The 24,061-nt window shown below is 34.3% G+C and overlaps 2 protein-coding genes and 1 long non-coding RNA gene across 4 annotated transcripts; 2 read left to right on the forward strand and 1 right to left on the reverse strand.

Moving 5' to 3' along the window:
* Positions 1-86: 86 nt before the first annotated feature.
* On the forward strand, positions 87-4,076 carry LOC126977866 (uncharacterized). 2 transcript variants are annotated; one of them, XR_007732444.1, is made up of 3 exons: positions 87-638; positions 2,073-2,214; positions 3,115-4,076. It is a non-coding gene; the product is annotated as an uncharacterized LOC126977866 (long non-coding RNA). The 2 variants fall into 2 exon arrangements; XR_007732443.1 differs by having other exon boundaries at positions 89-465.
* A 2,120-nt stretch (positions 4,077-6,196) lies between these two features.
* LOC126977840 (sorting nexin-2) lies at positions 6,197-20,436 on the forward strand. The gene is made up of 10 exons (XM_050826474.1): positions 6,197-6,546; positions 6,802-6,918; positions 8,059-8,302; positions 8,873-9,058; positions 9,287-9,408; positions 9,831-10,037; positions 11,549-11,665; positions 12,589-12,708; positions 13,422-13,574; positions 14,757-20,436. The coding sequence occupies exons 1-10, from the start codon at positions 6,457-6,459 to the stop codon at positions 14,805-14,807; spliced, it is 1,407 nt and encodes a 468-aa protein (XP_050682431.1). The 5' UTR covers positions 6,197-6,456; the 3' UTR covers positions 14,808-20,436.
* Positions 20,437-22,318: 1,882 nt separating this feature from the next.
* Positions 22,319-23,410, reverse strand: LOC126977857 (39S ribosomal protein L13, mitochondrial). Its single transcript, XM_050826495.1, has 3 exons — positions 23,220-23,410; positions 22,872-23,150; positions 22,319-22,621 (listed from the first exon to the last, which is right to left on the reverse strand). The coding sequence occupies exons 1-3, from the start codon at positions 23,241-23,243 to the stop codon at positions 22,388-22,390; spliced, it is 537 nt and encodes a 178-aa protein (XP_050682452.1). The 5' UTR covers positions 23,244-23,410; the 3' UTR covers positions 22,319-22,387.
* Positions 23,411-24,061: the final 651 nt, after the last annotated feature.

The raw sequence follows: 24,061 nt of genomic DNA on the forward strand, positions 1-24,061 counted from the left end.
TTTAATATAATTATAAGATAATATGAAACTAATTTAAGGTATAACTACAAATATAATATTTACATTTATACATTATAAAAACAAGTCCAATAATAATTTATGGACGAATATGTTTTAAGTCTGTGTAAGGGATTGTGTCAAAAGCCAAGCCGTATTTTCAAATTTCGCCTACCGTTGAAACTATAAATTTGTAAAGCGGCACGAAGCAGTCATAAGTTTTCAATAACTGCTGAAGTGAGCGCGGGATGTCTTCAGCATTCTTATAAATATCCGAGAGGCAGTCTATCAATGTAAATCTTTGAAGATTATATTGGGGACAGTCAAAGAAAATGTGATCAAGAGTTTGGATGGATAAATTACAGAATTGACAAGTTGGAGAATCTAAAACACCGATCCTAAATAAATGAGCACCACTACGAGAATGTCCCAGACGTAACCGACAAATTGTGGTGTAAAATTTTCTGTGTAAGTATTTTTTCTTTTTAACAAACCAGGGAGGAGAGATTTCGTTTTTAATTTCGGCAAACCATTTGCCCTTTGTTTGAACAACTTGTTGCCAATAATTCTGAAAGTCTTGCAAGAATGTACCTTTAAAATGAGACAGTGCATCTGTGTGTGGTATGGGAATGTTCAAAGCAGTATGTATCTGATTACTATTCACAATAGATTTAGCAAGATAATCAGCTTGTTCATTTCCATCCACGCCTATGTGTGAAGGAGTCCAGAATAAAACAATATATTGTGTTAGGGATAAGCATTGATATTTGTCTCTTATATTGTAAATGATGAAATTAGTTGTAACATTACATTTAGGATATTGTAAAGGTTTTAAAACACTCATGCTATCCATTATAACAATCCAATTATTATATGACTGTTCTCCAATATATTCTAGAGCAGAATATATGGCAGCACATTCTGCTGTGTATATACTAGCCAAGGTATTTAACCTATGACCAAACCCACTCCGCAGTTGTATGTCATAAACTGCCATAGAGACAGCAGTATTACTTTTAGATCCATCAGTATAAAGTTGGTTATAATTTTGCCACTCTGACAGCATACTAAATACATCTGCCTTATACTTTAATGATTCATTAATAATTATTTTAATAGGTGTATATTTTGAATTATAAGAATTTAAATAACATGGCCAAAGAATACTAGAAAATAGATTATGATCACAAGAAAAATGTAACAAATCAGAGATGCCTTCTACTTGATAGTAGGAATTATTGTCAATTCGGCTAATATAGTCCTGTATCTTTAATAGGAGTGGATGATTATTAATAGAAGTTAATTTGAGAAAGAATTTTGTTTGTAGATATTTGAATCTAAGAGCTAGTGGGGGAATATTACATTCTACTTGTAGTGATATAATAGGAGTAGACCTAAAAGCGCCTGTTATGATCCTTAAGCATTTATTTTGTATTTTTTCTAATTTATTCACTAATGTAATTACTCCACCATAACAAAAGAAGGCATACTCAAAGTGGCTACGGACTAATGACTTATATAGTGTTAGCAAGATGCGTGGGTCTGCACCCCAATATGTACCAGCTAATGATTTCAGAATATTGCAGGCCTTTAATGCTCGATTTTCTAATATTTCAACATATTTGTGCCATCTAAAATTACTTAAAAACGTAACTCCTAAAAACTTTATTGAATTATCTATTGAAATTTCCTGAGTACCATAATATATATTTTTGCATCTCTTATTCTTATAGAATGCTTTGAAAATATTACTACTTTGCTTTTGTCAATACTGACCTCAAAACTAAGATATTGAAAATAAAGCTCCAATTTTTTGAGTGCTACATTAAGATCTAATACAACATTTGATAAATTAAGTCCTGAACTATACACTACTAGATCATCAGCAAATTTTAAGGTTAGAAACTCTATTCCCCAAAACAATATTTATTTGATTTATGTATGATGTATGTATTTATTCCGCCCTGTGATACGCCTCTATATGAATATCGAGGACCTATTAATTGGTTATTGACTCTTAACATAAAGTTTACGACCATACAAGAAATTGAATATCCAACCAACTATTTTTTCAGGGACATTTAAGGATAGAAGAATTGATGATAATTGTTCTAAATCAACATTATTAAATGATCTGGGCACTATGGATGTCAAGACATAAATGCCGTAGACTCTCACAAGCAGAACGACCACATTGAAATCCAAATTGATTATTAGGTAAGAGGTTGTTACTTTCAATATAAAATATTAATCTCTGTTTTATTAATTGTTCAAAAATTTTACCAACACACGAGCTTAGTGTGATAGGACAATATGAATCAGCTGAACTAGAATCTTTCCCATGCTTTAAAATTGGAATTAGACAGTCTGTTTTCCATTCTTCTGGAATAGTGGAGTTGTTCCATAGGAGATTTAATATTTTTAGAAACTTATTTAAGTTAGAAGAGTTTAGGAGTTTAAACATTTTATAGTAGAGCCAATCCAAACCACATGCAGAGTCCTTTCTTGATGATAGACCAGCTTTTAATTGTTCAATAGTAAAAGGGGCAATCATAAAAGAGTTGGTGCTATTTAAAGGATGATTATTGTGAATATTTGTCAAATTTGGTACTGTATCTGGAGTATATTTGTGTAAAAAGTTGGATATCCAATTATTGCTAGAGAAACAATTATTATTAGAATATAAGTTCTTAAATTTCCTCATTTTCGTCTAAATCTGTTTCATTGGCATTAACCTATTTATGGTGGAGCAAAAATCTGTCCAGGATTTACGACATTCAAGTCTTAATATACATTTTTTCTTTGCTTGAGCTTGCTTAGAATGAATGTAGTTTTGGATATTGCAATTTGATTTGAATAACAGATAAGCTTGCTTGCAATCTTCTCCCACTTTAGTACATTGCCCATTCCACCAGGGAAGTTGTCGCTTTCTTTTAGGTAGATGAGTAATATTGTTACAGTGATAGTTGGTTTTAGGTACTGAATTTTCTACAGCTCTAAGAACTATGGAACAGAAGTTATTGTAAGACTTCTGTAGATTACAATTATTTATTTCAAATTGTTTTATAACAAGTCATTTACTAAGTTCTCATATTGGTCCCAATTTACTATTTTCAGATTACTGTGTGGAGGAATGTTGGATGGAATTGAAGAAGATTCAGTTTCTGACACTACCATGGAAAATTTTGTGATTGTAGGCAAGCATAGCTGCCCAAAGAGTCCTGATGAACTTGCCATTCACAGCACAGGAATAATGAAGATGATACTATTGTTAGATCTAGTCCATTTGGTCTCCAAGAATTAGTACCCACTGTAGTTGGTTGATCATTATTTAAGAGCATTAAGTCATTATCATCCATTACATCCATGATGTCTCTACCTCTAGAATAGGTTCTATTACAACCCCAAATGGTATGGTGAGCATTAAAATCACCAGCAATTATTAGTGGTTTTGGAATACTATGCAACAGTCTATTAAATTTAGATTTGTCAAAGTTAGGTACACTGTTGCCAGAACTATAAAAGCTAACAATTGAGATGTCTTTTTGTTTGTATTTAATTTTGATTGCTACATTTTGCAAGGAGTTATCAGAAAATGTTTCTAACTTTTGAAAATAAATGCCATTTCTAACAAAAATTGCTACACTATTGTGATCATTACCACAATCATTTCTTATTATTGTATAACCTCTGATAGAAAACTGTATATTTTGTTTAAGCCAAGTTTCTGATATAAGTGCTATGTGTATGTCCTGCTCATAAAGTAGGTTTTGAAGCTCAAGTCTGTTACTCAACAGACTTTGAGCATTCCACTGTACTATGTTAAGTTTGTGACAGTTGAATGTGACATTTTATTTTTAATTTGTATGGTATCTTTAATAGCTGAACTAATTGCGTGTGAGCTAATGCTTTGATTCTGTGTTTTATTTAGTGTAATGACTTTGATTATTGATTCTGTGATTAGGTTCATTGCTGCTGGATTGGACAAAATTAAATTAATGATGTCTTGTGTGTTCTCTGTCTTATTGAGTGATGGAAAGTTTGTTGGATGTTTAAATAAATCTGATAATGGTGTTTTACTTTTATTTTTACTATCCAATATCTTTTTTTGTTTTATAGGGCATTCACCTGATACTGCAAGATGTTTACCTTTACAGTGTACACATACTGCTTTGTCAATAGGTATAGTACATTCTTTATATGAATGATTTTCAGTGCAGATTGAGCAACGCTGAGCATTCTTACAGAATTTTGCCAAGTGGTCAAACCTAAGGCACCGGAAACACTGCTTAACTGGCGGCACATAAGGTCGCACTGGTAGACGCCACATCTTTAAGTGAACGTAATCTGGGAGTGAAGTAAATGACGCAAAGGTAATAATAACTGCCTGTGTAGGTTGTAATATAAAACCACTATCGGATTTGTTTTTTTTCATTGTACGCCGAACAGAAATATTTTTTTTTGTACTTGACTAAGATTTGAAAATTTTTTTGTTGGACATATCAATGGGTACGGAGGAAATCACTCCAGACAATTCAGTGGCACCAGCTGGGATGGACGCCTTAATATTTTGTTCCCTTAAAAATGTGTCGTCTAGGAATGTATTAACCAAATTGGGTCGTTCAAACACTACTCCTATCTTATATTTGTTGAGTTTCTTAAGATATTTAATGCCTTTAATGAAGCGCGATAAGTAGCTACTAAGAGTTAGCATTTCACGACTACCAAGTGGCTGTTCAGTGACACTCTCTATGAAGACTATAAATTCATGACCGGCACCTGCGTCTTCCGGATATCGGCGACAATAGTCGGCCACCCTATATGGCAAATAAAAGTTCTCGTGGTCTTCCAAAACTGTACGCGAATCGGAGTATTAGCTACTTTCAGAGGTGGAATCTAGAATAGACTCACCTTTACCTCATTCCGGCTTGGTTATTTTCCGCCTTTTCGACATCTCTTAGCACAAACCTAAATCACTAAATATATACACTATTACTTATACTAAACAAATTAAATGATAAACATATACAAATACTTATATACTTTTAAAAAATATGAGGATTATATACAATATAATAGAAATATTTAATTTTATAGTTAAAAAGACCGCCCTAAGCAACCAAGAGTTCCCGCGCCTTAGTCATAGACTATACACTAATATACTGGTAATAGGCTGAACAGGATTCAAGGATAATAAGAGTGTATAAGGGTAAGCTATAAAACATAGTTTTTGTATTTACATTTAATTTAGATTCAAATAAAAAAATACGGGTAGAATTTCGTAAAATCTTAACTGACCTCTATTCGGCGAAAGGAATATTTCTATCAAATTTCAGGTCTCTACGCCTTATGGTTCCAGATATATCGTGATGATAGAATACAGAGAACTAGGATATTTGCGGTAAGGTTAGGTTAGTCAAATATTGTGAGCCTTCTTGTGTGTAAATTCTGCTAATATTCATCTTTAATCAATCCGACTCGTGATTCACATATACACCATGCATCCTCAGGAGTTGTTTACCCGACAAATTCTGGCAAGAGACTGCGAAATGTACACTCAAGAAGGCTCACAACATTTGAATAACCTAACCTTAGCGCAAAACTCCTCGTAATGTTAGTACAAACAAACTTACAAAACTGTAGCCAAATATTCATCAAATCAATCCATATAGTCAAGTCTATTTTTTAATTATTGATTTCCGTGCTTCAGGTTACATTATTAATTGTTCAGTTTTAAGTTCTATTAAGTCTATAATTGTACTATTTTACCACTCTATTCAATTTAGGGCTTGAATTCAGCCTCTACGTAAATTTCCATCGTTAGATCTAATCTTCACATATTTTGGTATTGTAGAAAGTCAATAATTGTAGAAATGTAGCAGCATGGGTGCACCGAAACCAGTAAAATTTTCAGTGGACCGTGATAAAATAGTATGTGAAACTCAGAGCGAGACACTTTTAATGCAGCAATAAAGTAAAGTTTGCATATTAACGACTACCTGCTGAGTTAGTCAGAAAGGGTGTTCCACGCACGGGTTTGATTTTTTGTCTGTTTTCACTACGTTTTTTTCACTAGGATGGCAATTTCGTATTATTGGCTGTATGGACTAGGACGGACAAAGTTAATATTGTCATCTGTTGTTCATCACTCGTTTTCTAATCTACCTCATGTCAATCAATTGTCATTTGTCGAGCTAAGGCAAATGATGTCAGGAGTGAAAAGTCAAGTTTAAAAAAATAGAAACTAAAAATAAAAAGTTAAAAACTAAACGTCATTAATTTAATTTCTTGTTCTTTGATTAAAGTTAACCGTTTATATTTCCGTATTCGATAGTTTTTGCATTTTGTTGGTATTCATTTTTATTGTGTCCGAAATTATATTACAGAGAAAGTAGCATAGAGTTATATATTAATTGTAACGAAGTATCCTTGCTTTCGAATAAATACAATAATTTTAACATGTCGGAAGGAACGGATGCTCCCTTCAGTACTGTTGATATTAACAATGACAACAGAGATGATGAAGATCTTTTCGCATCAGCAGTCCAAGTACGTATCTTATTGGAATCTATTATAATATATGAACCGCGTCCGCCCGGTATATTTGGCAGTCGTTGACGCCCCTTTATTTTTAATTTTATTTTATCATGTTATCTTTGTCCTTGTATATTTACGTGTAATTGAGTCATTGCACTCGTTAATTCACTTAATAGTGATTAATTTAAAGAGTAAGTACTAGTATAATTCAATTTTAAATCATTATTTCTGTAGTCCAAAACACTGAGTCACTGATATTAATTTTAGGATGTGGAAAGTTTGGATCATGAAATCAATGGTGTCCGGCAAAGCTTAGAAGATGCTTCCCTTGGAGATGTATCTCTATCAAAAAGTGCTTCAATTGGAAGCCCTATGATGGAGGAGGTAAGTTTTTAAATTTATATGTCCCCATGCCTTGATCGGGCCTGTCCAAATTGTACAGGAAAGTAGTGTGATTTTTTGAGTTGTGGATGATTTCTGCTAAATGAAGTGCTGCTGTAAAAAGACATCATATTGTGTACTATTAGTACAGAATTAAGCACTGTAGTGAAAGACTAAGTAAACATCTTTCAAATTGCATTGCATTGCTTGGTGTAAATGCCCACTAACTTAATTAATTTTAAATCACACACACCTTGCAGTTGAGGTGGACTTACACCATATTAATATAATAATTATGTAATTGAGTGGACAAAGCCTCCTCTGCCTTGCATTACATTACATTTAAAGTATGTTTGAAACTATTTTTTATTTCAATTAGATAATTATCTTGATTAGAAATGCTATGAAAACAATATCTACTTTATAAATTTTTTATATTATGATTTTTTTGTCCATCATTTCTCTACAAATTCCATACAGGATAATTATACTAAAATTCCAATGTGCTGCTTTTATTTCTTGAAGCTGACAATCTTTTTCTTTATAACATTAAGTAGGCAGTATTTTTTCTAGCAGTTTTCTAAAACAGAGTGGCTTCTTTTGTTGCAAACTAGAGTTGTGTTAAAAATGTATGTCACTTATTACAAGTGGTTTATGTACAATGGTATATTTAATAATATTATGATAAATGAGAATATTTAAATTATCATGCCCCAATCTACCCATAGCCTGTGCTATGGGTTGCAGGAACACAATATATTTAATAATATGACATACTTACTGAAACATATATAAATATGAATAAACATCAATGACTCAGAAATAAACATACATATTCATCATATAAATGTTTGCACCTACCGGGATACAAACCTGAGTTATATGGGTTGTCTAATTACAAATGCAGAAGTCATTACATAATTCTATTAAAGTGTTATATTATAGAATATATAAAATCTGTGCCTGTATATCATAAATAAGAAAAGTTATATTGTTAAAGTAATTAGAGGTTAAGTTATTACAACTAAATAGCCCATACTTTGGAAGAAGGATAATGAGGTTAACCCAATACCAGTTTAATGTTGTTATGCTGTTACCAAATTAAAAATATTAACCAGTCTTCCTGTTAAAATTGCATTGCAGATAGCAACAGAACGTGCAAATAACATCATTATAACAATAACGGAACCACAAAAGATGGGTGAAGGGATGAGCTCATATGTAGCTTACAGGGTGCTTACAAAGACTAATATGCCTATATTTAGCAGACACGAGTTTGCGGTTCTAAGGCGATTTAGTGATTTCTTAGGACTCCATGAAAAGTTAACGGAGAAATATCTTCGGTCTGGGCGCATTATACCACCAGCACCAGAAAAAAGTATTGTAGGTGAGTTGACAGATATTGTTCACAACAGCTTACGGGATATAGTCTGGAGTGCTGGGTATTCGGCACTTTATCGCGTTACAAGCGATCAGTTTAATTTTAATCTATATCAAGCCTATGAGTGGATTAGCCTCTTACCAAAAAAATTCAGAAAATATGGTATTCATTCACCACACTTTGCCACTTGTTAATTTTGAGTACTAAACTATTTAATAAAACAAACAATTTTGATGTGCAATTGTAAAATTTTAATGAATCCTCCAACCAAGGCTGGAAAGTTATTGGATATCTGTTTCACCTACTCACTAACATCAAGTATAATGAGTACATAAGAGGTGTTAACAATCTTATTTGAAATACAATGTCTAACTTTAATAATCCTGTAAATTAATTGTCATATTTCACACAACAGTATAAAATAATATTTGCCAAAACCCGAGAGTTGAACAATAATATCAAGATTACGGATCATGTATCATTCGGATGTTTGAACTCCCCAAATGGATGTCCAAACTCCATGTTAGTAAATATTGAAGATTTATTTTAAATATATTTAATCCTTCATAATTTCAGGCACTACAAAGATGAAAATGACATCAACTCCTTCAACGGAGAGTGCAAATGGTAGTTCCGCAGCAAACTCGCTCCAGTCTCAGTTTGTTGAGAGAAGGCGTGCAGCTCTTGAAAGATTTCTCAATAGGGTAGCACAACATCCGGTGCTCTGTATAGATCCTGATTTTAGGGAGTTTCTGGAATCTGGTATGTAATAAAAAATCGTAATAATATAATAAAATCGTAACAAACTAACCACTGTACTTTTGCTTTGTATTCAAAAAACAACACTGAACTCAAAAATCCTTTATCGAAATTTTATGTAAAATTATATTTACTAAGTATTACTTTTTAAGCTAAATAACTTTTCTTTGAAATTCTTGATATCCTGTACATTGATGTGGATTTAAGTAACATAACTATTCTCATCCACAGACACTGAACTACCAAAGGCTACAAGTACATCGGCTCTAAGTGGTGCGGGAATGTTACGTTTATTCAACAAAGTTGGCGAGACTGTTAATAAGATAACATACCGTATGGATGAATCCGACCCGGTAATAATAAATTTATTAATTTTGTAGAAAATGTAATGTTCAATACTTATATGTTTTAAAACAAAGCATTTAAATGATTAATAGCAAATAAATTAATACGTGCTTTTAAAGTAATACTTCTTCTGTCAGGGAAAGATTATTAGAGTGATTTTTTACGATGAGCGCATACACCAACACCCAAATTCAGCCTGACATTAGTTGGTCAACTGTCTAGTTGACAAATGGTCTTATTTGTTTCTTAATTCAGACTAATAATATTTTCATTTGTTGTATTTAAGATGTTCTTTGTTACAATTTGAGGAATAATTTTTTTAAGGATTTTTTTTGTTACGCCAAAGAAGCATAACATCTAGAGTAGGTACTTACGTAAGAAGACACAGTCTTTTTTTATATAACATTAATAAACAGCGTGTGGTTGACAGTGGTTTGAAGAGCGCATAGCCCGCGTGGAATCTCTCGAGAATGGGCTCAAGCGTCTATGCGGCGCGTGCGAGGTGCTCGCAAACGAGCGACGTGAACTTGCAGTTCGCTCGCACGAAACGGCGCGAAGCATCGCGGCAGCTGCGGCTGCAGACCCGCACGCGCCGCTGTCTCGAGCACTGTCGCACCTGTCCGACCTGTATGAGAAGGTAAGAGAGTGGAGTAAACCCATAGGCTTAGAATATATTAGTGTATAGACAGTTTTTTTTTCATTAATTCTGTTAAAAACAGTTTATGCAAATTTGAAATAGATTGGACCAAGGAATCTCGTTTTCCCATACAAACTTTGCAACCCTTTTTTACCCCCTTAGGGGTAGAATTTAAGAAAAATCCTTTGTTATCGGATGACTACGTCATACAAAAAACACACCCTCCAAGTTGTTGTTGTTGGTACAATCAGCGGCTTAAGGCGACACTAAATGCCAGCGACCTTGAGCGATATGAGTTCACGGCTGCCGGCCCTCCATCTATGTAACAAAGCCAATATTTTCAAAATTCTTGCGTGGAAAACAGTTATATGCTTACAATCCTCGTTGTTCACTACTAATCTGAATAAATTAACCCTACACAAAAAAGTACAAGCTACAAGAATAACTTTTCTGAGAGAAGTACCAAAAAAATTCGTCACGCCATGCCAAAACACTTGTTTAACTTCAAAGAAAAGTGGTAGTTAAAAAAGATTTGGCAGTGTTAAATATAACCAACAGCAAGCATTAGCAACCTACAAATAAAACTCAAGGATATGTGTAACAGGATTAAGTAGTGTTCATAGCTCGAAAACCTATACTTTCACCACAAAACTTGTCTAAAAACGCCATGTTTGCGTGTTTTCTGCTTACTCTTCCCTTAAGCTGTAGACGTATAGACGACCTGTCAGCTGTCACCAATATTGATTCGCCAATGACTGCATTTTTAAGACTGTCATTCAAAATAAGATTAGATTCGCTTTCCTTTTCTATCTCCGTTTCTTCTCTCTCGCACGGTATGTTTGTCTATGTTGTAAGTCTATTATGGCAGCCATTTTTTAATTCGCCACAAAACCAACTCAAAATTTTAGCTATCTAACACTATATTATATAGGGTATATTACATAGATGTTCCTCTTAGTTGCGTTATATTTACAAAACCCTAAATAAGTATGTAAAAAATTTAATTTAGAATATAGTTCTTAGCTCAGTAAAATAGAAAATATCGTCCCATCCGGAATAAAACATAAAACTTGGCATGCATGTAGTGTTGGCATATATGACTCGATGTAAAAGTAGAAACACGTCGAGAAAAGTATTATTAAAGAATTATCACAGCCCGTACATAAAATTGAAAGTCATCAGTTGGATGTTTCGGCTAGGTATAACTCAAATGACATAGAGGATATCGACAAAGCTAGAAAACCATTATTCATCAGAGGGCAGAGTGAATATGAAGTTAAAGAATGTTTTATATGAACTATGCCATCATTGTTCGCACGTTCATTCATGCGCACCAAAATGGCAGGCGTTTAAAGTGTTTATAAATACTTTGGATTTCTTTGAATGTAAACTTTCGAATAAAATTATAAAAGTAAATCGTAGTATATTTCACATCACTATAATATAACTTTCCTACCTTTAGTACTAACTGTAATCATGTATTTAACAATTTTGGTTTTGTTTGTTTACAGATAGAACATTTAAGGGTTGAGCAGTCCAATACTGACTTCTATGTTCTAACAGAACACATTAAAGACTACCTCGGGCTCATTGGTGCTATCAAAGATGTTTTTCACGAGAGGGTTAAGGTATTAATAATTTTTTTGTTAGAAAGTAAATAATTTGATTTTTTTTTTATTAACATTGTCTGTTGCTTCATAATATATTCAAGATAGTGTTATGTATGTATGTAAGCTCAATAATAAATTTTGCAGTTATCCTTGTATCTATATTCCTATATAGCAGGAACGTAAATTATTTGATCCCAATTGCTTTAATGTGGTTAATGTGAACATACATAAATTCTCTTTTATATATTAATAGAATGCAATGCTTAATTTGGGAAAACGTAGTTTGTGTGTCTATAATTATTACCATAATGGGATATTTTATCTGTATGAAACAAGTTGAAGCAGAACACACATTTTAATATATATAAATCTAGTGTCCTGATGTTTGTTGCCAGTCAACTCCTAAACTACTGAACGAATTCTAATGGGGATTACTTCATGGAGTGCAGTTTAGTCCAATTTGAGAGATGGTATAGTTTTTATTTCGATTTGGGGCCCATAATTATTTGTATTCCCATAATTTGTTTTGTATGGACATATTTTCTATAAGAGAATTTATTGACACACGGTGTGACAGTTCTACGAAATAATTCTTGATTTATGAAATATTATTGACAAATTCATAAAAAACAGTCTTTTATTAAGAGTAGGGGAAACGAGCATACATACGGGTCACCTGACGGTATTATTATGATCACCGCGAACTGTACTCTTTGCTAACACCAGAGAAATCACTAGGTGATCACAAGTTGCGGTCTATCGGCAAATCGCTGACGTGATATAGCATCGAATAATATGAGGTCGTAAACCGAAAACACGTCGGAAGTTGTCGGTCGAGTATCGAATCGGGAACATTGTGGTGAATTTCATTCGATTCTACTAATTGCGCTTCATAATCTGTGTGTGTGTATCTTGATTTTAAAAAGTTTTCTTTTTGGCAGGTATTCCAAAATTGGCAACATGCCCTGATGCAACTTACGAAGAGAAGAGAAAATAAAGCAAAGGCTGAGCTCGCCAACAGACCTGAGAAAAGAGAACAGGCTGCGAATGAGATTATTGAGGTATTGGTTACGAATTAATACTGTAAATGCATCTACGATACCTACGATATATTCGAATATGTTTTAGAATTTAAATATCTACAGTAAGAATTGATTGCAGTGATATAGGCGTGGCTTACGGCCGTTTTCAATAACCTATCTATCCTTAGTTTAAAGTACTAGACAAATCGATCCCTTTACGCATACTTACATTTCAATAACCTATCGACATAAAGCATTGGACTATAACTATACTGGACATAACTATGGATAGATAAGATCTTGTCATTAAACGGTGACAGCAATGTATCCGTAACTAGAGATACTTTATTGAAAACGGCCGTTACACGTCTAGATAGACTGTGACAGCTGTAAAAACGTTAAAAAGATCAAGGTTGACAGTTCAACTGCATGCACACCCATAGCCATACACCATCAAGTTTACTTAACGCCGCATCAAGTCCGATGTAACCTTTATCGTGGGTTGCTGGCATAACATCGGTAGCGCAAAAGAATGGAATAGACTTTGATCATTGCCCGATGTGTGTGATGAAAAGAGTGAGGTGGGTTTGCGGTCGCGCCCAGTCTGGCACTGCATGCCTGAGCTCGCAGCGCTCGGCTTGACAGGGCTTGGGGAGTTGTAACAGATATTCTCTGTGTTAATTGTTTGATGTACTTATTAATTTTTTATTCAGTATGTAATTTAAAGTTTTATTTATGATTATTATTTTTAGTGGGAGTCGAAGGTGGAGCGCAGCAAGCAGGAGTTCGACACGATATCGCGCGTCATCAAAAAGGAGCTGGAACGCTGGGAGGAAATCCGCATCACGGAGCTACGGGATACCGTGCTGCGGTATCTGGAGGAGCACGTCAAGCATCAGGCTCAGGTACATACACTACACCAGCTGGACGTGTGAACTTACACCCGTATAATAACATACTCCGCCTGGTATTTTCTTCCCACGATGTTCTAAGACCACTGTTGCTAAACCAGGTAATTTTTTTACCAGTTGGAGCCTCCTTTGCACAGGATGCCGGCTAGACTATGGGTACCACAACGGCGCCTGTTTCTGCCGTGAAGCAGTAATGTGTAATTACTGTGTTTTGGTCTGAAGGGCGCCGTAGCCAGTGAAATTACTGAGCAAATGAGATTTAACATCTTATGTCTCAAGGTGCCGAGCGCAGTTGTAGTAGCGCTCAGAATTTTTGGGGTTTTTCAAAAATCCTGAGCGTCACTGCATTGTAATGGGCAGGGCGTATCAATTACCATCAGATGAACGTCCTGCTCGTCTCGTCCCTTATTTTCATTAAAAAATTTATGCCGCGGTTTCCACAGCGTTTCGTCATTATTACTACGAAGAGACTATAGGGGATGAAATAATCTTAATAAGATGTTGATGACATTCTTAAAGTTTATGTAACAATTGATCATAATAACTTTTGTTCGTAATTTTCTATTTGTATTATACCTGTACCTTCGATTGACATTTTTTTATCAACATCATCATTCTCTTTGGTATCCCTAGCTAAAAATTGTTTAAATGTGTTTTTGTTCGAAAATTTACCCAAGTACGCTCTTACCCCTCATCCCTATCAAATTATTTACCTACGGCCTTTGGGTACCATCAAGTTTGCAAGCATTATTGTACCACAACGGCGCCTATGTCTGCCGTGTAGCAGTAATGTGTAAATATTACTGTGTTTCGTACTGAAGGGCGCCGTAGCTAGTGAAATTACTGTGCAAATGAGACTTAACATCGCACTTTTGCCGCTCAGAATTTTTGGGCTTTTTAAGAATCCGGAGCGGCACTGCATTGTAATGGGCAGGGCGTATCAATTACCATCAGATGAACGTCTTGCTCGTTTCGTATTTTTTCATATAAAAAATTATGACTAATGGAACTCAACATCTTAAAAGTGACAAGCGCAATCGAGACGCCTCTCAATTGTGAGTTCACTTTTACTTACCATAAAAAGTGGTTAATATATCGAATACTTGTAAACATTCAATACAGTTATGGTGTATTTATATATAATTACAATAGTTAATATTGATCACTTACTTTTAGTCAATGAGATACTGGGACGCGTTCCTGCCGGAAGCGCGCGCCATCAAATGAGTGCGACGATCCGTCACCCTTGTGTGCGACTACTCTTTATAGCTGTGCGTTGTATATTCACAGATATTATATAAGTATACTGTAGAGCGTGCGTTTTTTGGCTCAATACAACTCTTCTGGTCGTGTATAGAGAGTACCTAATGATAAATAATCATATTTTGCTCAAACATTATTAAACTTGTGTATTTATTAGGGAAAAAAATGTCTTCAAAGTTTATAATTTAAGACCTTATCTTATATGCAATTAAATAAAAAGGGCAAAATAGCTGTGATAAAATTCAAAGAAAATTATATTCTAAATTAAATTATGATTTCCTTCATGATGAAATATTCATTTGATAGGAAGTATTAAATAGTTTAAAAATTAGACATGTAAAAATAATAAAATATTATTTAGGAAATAATTTTTTATACTTTTTACAATGTAGTGTTTGTCAATACCCATCTAGTATAAAATAAATTGAAGTGTGTTTTAATTGCTTATATTATTCAACTTCTTAGTATGATAATACGCCAACCTCTTAATGCAGGGCATTGCATAATATATTTAGGTAAAATAAAAAGAAATTCAACGCTATTATTTTATAAATATTAAAAAAATATCGAATCATATATACACATTACGTACTTCGCATGTAACGCGCGCTCTATAGCTTACTTATATAAACTCTTTGATGATACGGCTTGCATACTCGACATAAAATATTATATCATATTGTGTTATTGTTAATACTTGTAAGATTCTCATCGTAGGAGTAACATAAGTTAGTTATATTTTTGTTAAAACTTTGTATAGAGGCTTAGCTCTAAAAATTTTTTCATTATATTTTCTCTTATGGTTTATTTTTACTTAGAGATTTTGGTGTATCTGTAATTTAAGTTTGCTCATTGCGATCCTATGTATTTATTTAACTTTGGATCAATCATACATTATATATTTTTATACGGATTTCACATAAAACTCTATACTTATGTCAAATATTCGGTGCCTCTTTGAATGTTATGAATTTTAAAACCACAAATTTTGCAAAACCCTGTCCACTAGAACGGGCAGAGATTTTAAACTTTTTGATTAATATTGCGACGCACCAGTGGACAGGCAGCCTAATGCGGAGATAAAATAATAAAAAACTTATCTGTTGTTCATTTCCAAAACAAAATACGCATGTAGCGTAGGTGCCGATAGTTACGTTACTGCGGGCACCGAAAGTTTGACATTAGTTCTACGAAACATTCCTTCAGCCATCTTTTTTTATTAACATTGTGATAACGAGTCTTAAAAGTATAGTCAACTGTATCTATACTGTGTATAATAATTAGAAATCGAACATGTTTCTAAGAATTGGAATATAAACATTGTCAATACGATGGCAGATATTGTAAACATTTTTTTGTAATTGATATTTAAAGAAAAATTTTCATATCTACAATAACTGGTACGATTGTTTTATGGAAAAAGTCTTTATCGAAATAAAAGGAACGAGTATTACGATTGATTCAATCAATCAAAATAGAAATAAAAAAATGGTTTACCACACCTGCAATCATAATACTATATATACATTTCTATGTTTTAATGTAAGATATGTAATTATTAATTAGGAATAATAATAATAATAATACAGAATTAATCTACTTTTTTTTTCAAATTACTTGTACATCGTATTTGTTACAAATTATATTTCCTGTTGTGCTCCGAATTTAATAAGTGATAATATATCAATTTAATGGCATTAAAACTGGCAATAATGCTATAAAATTTTCATTACACATCTTACGAATAAGTTTACGTAGTGTTAAGGATAAATATTATATAAATTGATCTCTACGATATGTATATACATAATAATATATAAAACCAAAATATAATTATGGGGAAATTGAAATTATCGCAGTAATTGGATTAAAAAACATAGTCTTTAGTTAAGTGCATGTTTTGAAACAAACACGTTTTAGAAATGTACATAAAAATATTATAAATCTATATATATATATAATAACATTGCAATACAAATTGCTTATACAATATGCCTGGTGAGATACTAACCATATATTTTAAGGAATGTAACTACCTAATATTTAGCAACGTACGTAAAACGCTGCTATTATAGCTATTACGTAATAATAACGTAATGTTGCCGGCATGCGCGTGCGAAACAACCGCCTCGCTCGATAGTTCTTCCCAGACTGCCTGCCTGCTCGGCGCTCGCCCGGCACTGAATGACGCTCTCGTCCGCATTCGCACCTCACGCCGATTACACCCGAGCAAAGGCGAATACCGAATCATTTTCGTACTCGTTTCTTCTGCTCGACGTTCTTGACAACGATATATATATATATATATATATATATATCACCGCATCTTTTAGTTAATTAAGCGCAAGCGCCGGCAGGTCCGTGCGTCCGCCTCGTGACCCGCGTTTAGCGTGGTATTCATGCGTCCCCTGGGTGATTCGTTGCTTAATTAATTTCCTAACTTTATATATGTCTGATCTATTTGTTCGCCAAATATCACGTCCTCATATATCGTTATTGCCTCACCAGTCATTCTGTGTAATTATATGCCAAGTTAGATTTAGAAAAATATGTAATAAAATTTTTCATGTCTCATGAAATTACATTATAATATATCTAGTTCTATCTTGGGATTGGTGGTGTGAAAACAGTGACGGTAACGTCAAATATTTGCATGGAAATAGTTACAAGCCTCTCTTGCGGTTTCATTAAAAACCAATGCTTTAGCAAGTGACTGTGAAAGTTATTGAGACCTTTAGATAGAAAAATTACTTTGTGAAGTCTGAATTTAGTATTTCATGTGACGCTTCTTAAATTTATGTATTCGTCTAATGGGCTAGTTTATATTTTATTAATATTGTAAGGTAATATCAAATAGAGATCTAAAAATTAACGGTGTTATTAGGCTTAGACACGTGTTTTTTTTAGTCAATGATCTAACTATAACATCGTCAGTAACTATAACGATGTCTAAAATGGAGTTTATCATTTTTTATTACAAAACAGTGTTTAGCTTGTGTTTAACTAAAACGTCTTTAGACACAACCTAAATTGAAGTGTACAGGATCAATCAAAGGAACTGAATGCAATTTTCGACAGCTGTCATATATCTGTCATGATATAATCTAAATCTTCCTTGAATATGATCTATCCGTTAGACACACCTTAGACAGACTTCGACTCGTGTTTGTGAACTTTTTTAAAACCAGTGTTCAACATATGTTAAACGTTTTTGTATCCATTACTTATTATCTTATTTGGATCCGAAATCCTGGGTGAGGTCGATATGTAAGTATGACCAATATAATTTCTTCAGTGCAAAGCTTTAATGAAGATTTTGAATGAAGTGTTTGAGTCCAAAGTCCGGTTTGCACTTGGCAAATCTTTCGATGACTTCGTTTTTTGAGAGGTGGTGGAGTTCCTAATTGGATTCAGCATAGTTTGTGTATAAACTTCAGGAAGTTTGATTTGAAAATATGCTCTTTTTAGTGAAGGATAAAAAAATAGTTGTTCTGTGGTATGTACACATGTGCTCATTATTTTAAAACAAATGATTGCCATCGATTGTGAACCATAATGTATCTGCATTGATAAAAGAAGAGTCTAGTGCTGTACAAAATAATAAAATACCTATTTATTTCCCTCTAAAAGCAGTTTCGTTTGTAGAAGTATTCTAAAAAACACAAGCTAGCAGTATCTCGGATTGTAAAATTCGGTTTTAGTAAAGTCTTCTTATACTTATAAAAAGCCACGTTTCAACTTATGGCAAGTTAATTATGAACAGTGAATAAGCATACTATGTGTGAAAGAATAATATATAAAACTTGTATCTTACCAGTGGGAGGCTCCCTTGCACAGGATGCCAGCTAGATTATGGTCACCACAACGGCGCCTTATGCCGTGAAGCAGTAATGTGTAACTATTATTGGTGTAACCATCTGAAGGGCGCCGTAGCTAGTGAAATTACTGGGCAAAGAGACTTCACATCTTATGTCTCACGATGAGTGCAATTGTTGTGATGTTTTTCAAGAATCCTGAGCGGCACTGCAGTGTAATGGGCAGGGCGTATCAATTACCATCAGCTGAACGTCCTGCTCGTCTCGTCCCATATTGATATAAAAAAGGTCATTTATACGTAAAGATAGACCATGACAGCAGCAAACCTCAAAAAATAGAGGTTTACTGTTAACCTCTATTTTGCGCATAAAAAAAAAGCAAACGTACACTAAAACAAAGTGTCATACAAATCGCTTAAGTATTAAACCTGGCCTGTTTTAATTGGTTCAGAAACAGAAAAAGCAGCAACTCTATCTAGATGTATAAGTAATTTTACTACAAGTTTCATATAATCTTTAACTGAATTGTAAATATTCACTATATCTGGTGTAAACTGGATAAATATACATTTTAATGAGTAACTGATTGAAAGTGTTTGCGGTTAAACCGGAAATAAACCAATTTTGAAGCTATGTTTGCATCAATACCAACTGTCGAAGAGAGTGGTCAGTTCCTAATATGATATCAAGTATCTCCTTTTTTAATTTAACGACTCCACTGCAAGTCGTATTGAAGATCACTCGTTCACTTCATTGCTCTCTGGTCGTTTGCGTTCAAAGCGCGTGTCTCCCGCGCGATTTAAAAAACGCGGTATGCATTATATGCCTTAAAATAACACATCCACAATTGAAAACTTTTACCTATGTGAGAATCTCTTGTTATTTTGTGATCGGGGGTAAAGAGTCATAATATTTTCGTCACTTTAATTTACAATCAATAAAACATAATAATTGTATAGAAATTATTTGGTTCTGGTCTGTTATATTTTCCATTTGTTTCTTATTATAAACAAACATTTATCGTAATTCCACTTAAGTTGCATGTAATATATTACGGTCTTGGAAAACGAGATTTGTAGAAAAATGGTTTTTATCGCGGTATTAATAATAAATGTTACTGGGCTAATGAGACTTAACATTTTAAGCTTTGATAATTAATACGTCTACATAGAATGTGACAGCTGACAACACATCGAAAAAATAGAGGTGAACTGTTAGCCTCAATTTTCGGCAACTAACACACTAAAATGTTGTCACGCACACTAAAGTATTTATTACTTGTCCTGTTTTCATGCGTTGCAAAACAGCAAGACTTTCTAAGATTTTTGGTCTCAGTTACGATCGCTTAGAATTTTGAATTTTTCAATAATCCTGAGCGACATTGCAATCTCATACCATCAGGTGAGTCTTGCTCGTCTCGTCACTTAATCTCATAAAAAAAAAATATTTTTTAATGCCACTGTATTTTAATTTGATGATCATCCACAAGCATCATCATATACGTAATACTGTGTGCAAAAGCAATTCCATTCTTTGGCTATAGACTTTTAATAATCCAATATCTTGATTGCCGGACCGTAATGTAAACTATAAATATTGTTAGTTAGTACGATTTAGATAATAAATTTTAGTATATTTTATATTCATTATTATTTTTATATTGCCAAATATATTTAGCGGTAAATATGTGAAGGAGAATTAAAGAAATATAAATATTGTTGTTTTCGAGTTATGTATATTATACTTTATTCCAATTATATTATTTAATTATTCATTTATTGTGTTTTTGATTGGCTTCATAACTACGCATTATAGCCCATTCAAGAGACTAAACCCAATTTCCGAAAGGCTGATTGTCGACGCCAGATTTCCTATCGTCGACTTTATTATTATGGTTTGGTATGGTATAGGGGCTCCTGTTTCCGCAATTAAATCACTAGCATGGGTCCATTTTGCGTGCAGGAATGGCCAGTTACTCCAACCAGCCCAGCTCCTTCCAGAAGTTCAGAACATTTCTGGGGTGTTCACAGACTTCTTGGAGCGACCTCGTATTGGTTAAGGTTTTTGCCCGTTGGTTGGCCACCCCCGCATATTCCAGGATTACGTGAGCGACCGTTACGTCTTCGGTCAGACAACCTCTGCACTTAGGACTGTCCGTTACACCGATTGTGAAAAGGTGTTTGTTTAGTGATGTGTGACCCGTTAGGGTGCCCACCATTATACGGATGTCATGTCTGTTGAGGCTGATAAGTCTACGTGTCAGTTTGGGCGATAGTGCAGGTATCGCCATCTTCGACTGTCTACAGCTTGAGACATTCATCCATCGGGTGTTGTGTAGGTCGTTGGTGAGAGAGCGTATCCATGAGCGCATTTGGCTGAAGGGCAGTGGCAGAAGTGGCAAAGGACCAGTCACTATATTTGCCGATGCCCGCCTTGCAAGCTCATCCGCTGCATCATTACCCAACGAACCACTATGTCCCTTGATCCATTGCAGAGTTACCTGGTTATAAGAGGCAACTTGTTCCAGGGTTTGGTGACATTCGTGTATTAGTGCTGAGTTGTGTGTGGTACCCTTCAGCGCTGTTAGTACCGCCATACTGTCAGAAAGAAATCTGATGCTGTGGCCATGTACCTTTCTTCTTAATATAGCGCTGGCGGCTTCCTTGATGGCTACGCACTCACATTGGAAGATGGAGCTGTGTGTGCCCAAGGGTATGGAAATGTGTATGTTTAGTTCCTGTGAGAATATGCTGGCACCAGTTCCAGTAGCCATTTTTGAGCCGTCTGTGTAAATTCTTAATTTGTTTACACCTGACTGGTCTTTCTCATATAGCTGTATGTGATAGTTTTTATGGAAGGTATGTGTTTTAGTATCTTATCACATGGTGCCTCACAGAGTGGATAATCCTTTGTTACCCTATTCCAGAGCTTATCTGTTAGGCCGTCTTCATTCTTCCATACACCCAACAGCTTTAGACCTAGAGTCGCTTGTTGAAACTGTATGTCGAGTGGTGTTAGCCCTAGAATAGTTTCAAGGGCTGAAGTAGGTGTGGTGCGCATGCATCCTGTTATGGCTGTGCATGCCAGCCGCTGGAAACGCTGCAGCTTGGTTTGTACTGTCACAAGCTCTGTCCTGGGCCACCACGCTATTGCTCCGTAGGAGATAGTTGGTCTGATGACTGCTGTATAGAGCCATCTGCTTATCTTTGGAGCAAGACCCCAGGTTCTGCCTATGAGTCTTCTGCACTGCCAAAAGATGATGCATGCTTTTTCCAGCTTGTGTTCAAGGTGTTTGTTCCAAAGCAACTTACTATCCAGTATAACCCCCAGGTATTTAACTTCTTTAGTTAGGCTTAGTTCGGTGTTGAACAGCTTTGGTAATGTTAGATTATCAAGGCTGCGTTTGTTAGTGAATAGTATTAGTTCCGTCTTTGACGGATTAGCTGTAAGTTTTTATATCTATTCATAATGTACTTGGACTGTTGGCAGTTCATCCTCCCACAAAAAGCTACTACTTGAGTTGCTTTCCAACAGCCATTGTATCATCTGCACAATTATTAATTATTCAAGCTCACCTATAATTTGGTATTCTATAAATAGGAATGTGATACCAATTAACACTAAGTATGTCAGTTTGATGATAAAGTAAAAATATTATAATACTTATATTATTCTAATTTATTGAACTCCACTATAACTAATATATTTTAATGTTTTTGTTTTATGTAACTATTTGAGAACATAATCAGGTGGATACTCCATAACTTTGGGATACTGTTGAACTTCTTCCTCGGGTATGTGGTCAAGTCTTTGGGGAACTAGCCGGAGCTGTCTTATTTGGTTTGAAACATTCTGCTTGATGTCTTCAGGGATTTCTTCTCCGGGATAAATAAATAACCTTTCCATTGTGTGTCTTCTTTGTAGGTTTCCTTTCATAGCTCTGTATACGGCCTTTTTAATTATCTGTAACCCATTTTAATCAATTTATTGATAAACCTGATAGTTACTGAAATATGTATGTGCAAAGACATACATCTGACTCACAAAGGAATGAAATGAGAGTAACATTTCACTGTAGGTATCCCACATGTTTTACTAATATTTCCAAAGTAAACTATAGAAGCATTTGGGACAGAAGTTTGTCATTACACATTATTTTATGATGATTTTTAAGCTTAATAATTCTTAAGACATGTCTTAGTTGAATACTTACCATTGTTGGGTCTTTGTTATGTAGTTCCCATGCTAGTGTCCAAGAAGCCCCTCCTGGATATCCTGTGTGATGAAAATAAGCTCGTTTTCTCCAGTCATCCCCTCGAAGAGCAATTTCCCTACTATTTATACAAACAACCACATCACCACAATCATTCATTGGGTGGTATATAGGCTTATGTAAACCCATTAGATACTTCTTAATAATGTTGGCCGATTGATACGGATCTTGCCACTTGCAATCAAATATATGCCATGTTCGAGCAAATGTAGCCCATTGCTGAAACAATTTGAAAGTATGTTTATGCACCTTTATACAGTACCTCTAAATTACACTCATAAATCATACCTGAACTCGTTTTGCCGCTGACATATTTTATTTAATAAAAGTATACTTGTACTAAAATTATCTGATCCACATTTGATAATGAAATAATAAAATGTTGAAGAACAAAATCAAAGATTTTTACTCTAATGAGAACAAAATATAACTTTAATAATATTTTGGCTTTAAGGTTATTATATGACTTATGTCATTCAGAAAAAGTATGTTAACTTGACAAGTGACGTAGTTGGCTATAACATAAGCAACATAGAATAATAGAACGCTATTATTATGGCTCGGTTACTAAGAACGTTTGCGCTTAGTGACACTGTAGACTGACATTTTTAGTAAGATTTTTTTATCATCACCCTTCATAGACAGGCTACTGACTATACTGCGTAAGAGCCTAGTCTCTCATTGATGTGTAACATCTTTACTCTTGGTTGCTGGATATTTATTGTGTTGAATGATTTCGTAAAATGGGATGGAAATGTCTTACATGAAACAAGGGAAACGCTCGCTGGTATAACGACGCACTGTCAGCATACATAGTGTATGCGGGTTTGATGAGAAAGGAAGATAATAAAGTAGGAGAACGCATCAGCTGTACACTTATCTACAGTTCATCATCAGCAGGAAAATGTCCAGCGATGGACGAAGGCCTCCAGTTATTAGAATTATTCGATTAATTATTTTTTATGCAGGCATTTTTCATATTTTAGGGTTAATAATATTTTTAATTGTGATTAAAAGTCTTCTGGATTAAAAAATGACACGGCATTTTTTTTCTGTACGATTTTATTTTTTAATCATGATTTGCATATATGGTTAAATCCAGTGCAGAATATATGCGAAATTATAAATGC

The sequence above is a fragment of the Leptidea sinapis genome, chromosome 46, assembly GCF_905404315.1.
Source record: "Leptidea sinapis chromosome 46, ilLepSina1.1, whole genome shotgun sequence".
Taxonomy (NCBI): Eukaryota; Metazoa; Arthropoda; class Insecta; order Lepidoptera; family Pieridae; genus Leptidea; species Leptidea sinapis.

Coding starts and splice junctions, on each gene's coding strand:
- LOC126977840 (XM_050826474.1), top strand. CDS start 6,457: ATGTCGGAAGGAACGGATGCTCCCTTCAGTACTGTTGATATTAACAAT. Junction 6,547..6,801: donor TTTTCGCATCAGCAGTCCAA/GTACGTATCTTA, acceptor TATTAATTTTAG/GATGTGGAAAGTTTGGATCA. Junction 6,919..8,058: donor GAAGCCCTATGATGGAGGAG/GTAAGTTTTTAA, acceptor ATTGCATTGCAG/ATAGCAACAGAACGTGCAAA.
- LOC126977857 (XM_050826495.1), bottom strand. CDS start 23,243: ATGTCAGCGGCAAAACGAGTTCAG. Junction 23,151..23,219: donor CAGCGGCAAAACGAGTTCAG/GTATGATTTATG, acceptor AAATTGTTTCAG/CAATGGGCTACATTTGCTCG. Junction 22,622..22,871: donor ATAACAAAGACCCAACAATG/GTAAGTATTCAA, acceptor AATGGGTTACAG/ATAATTAAAAAGGCCGTATA.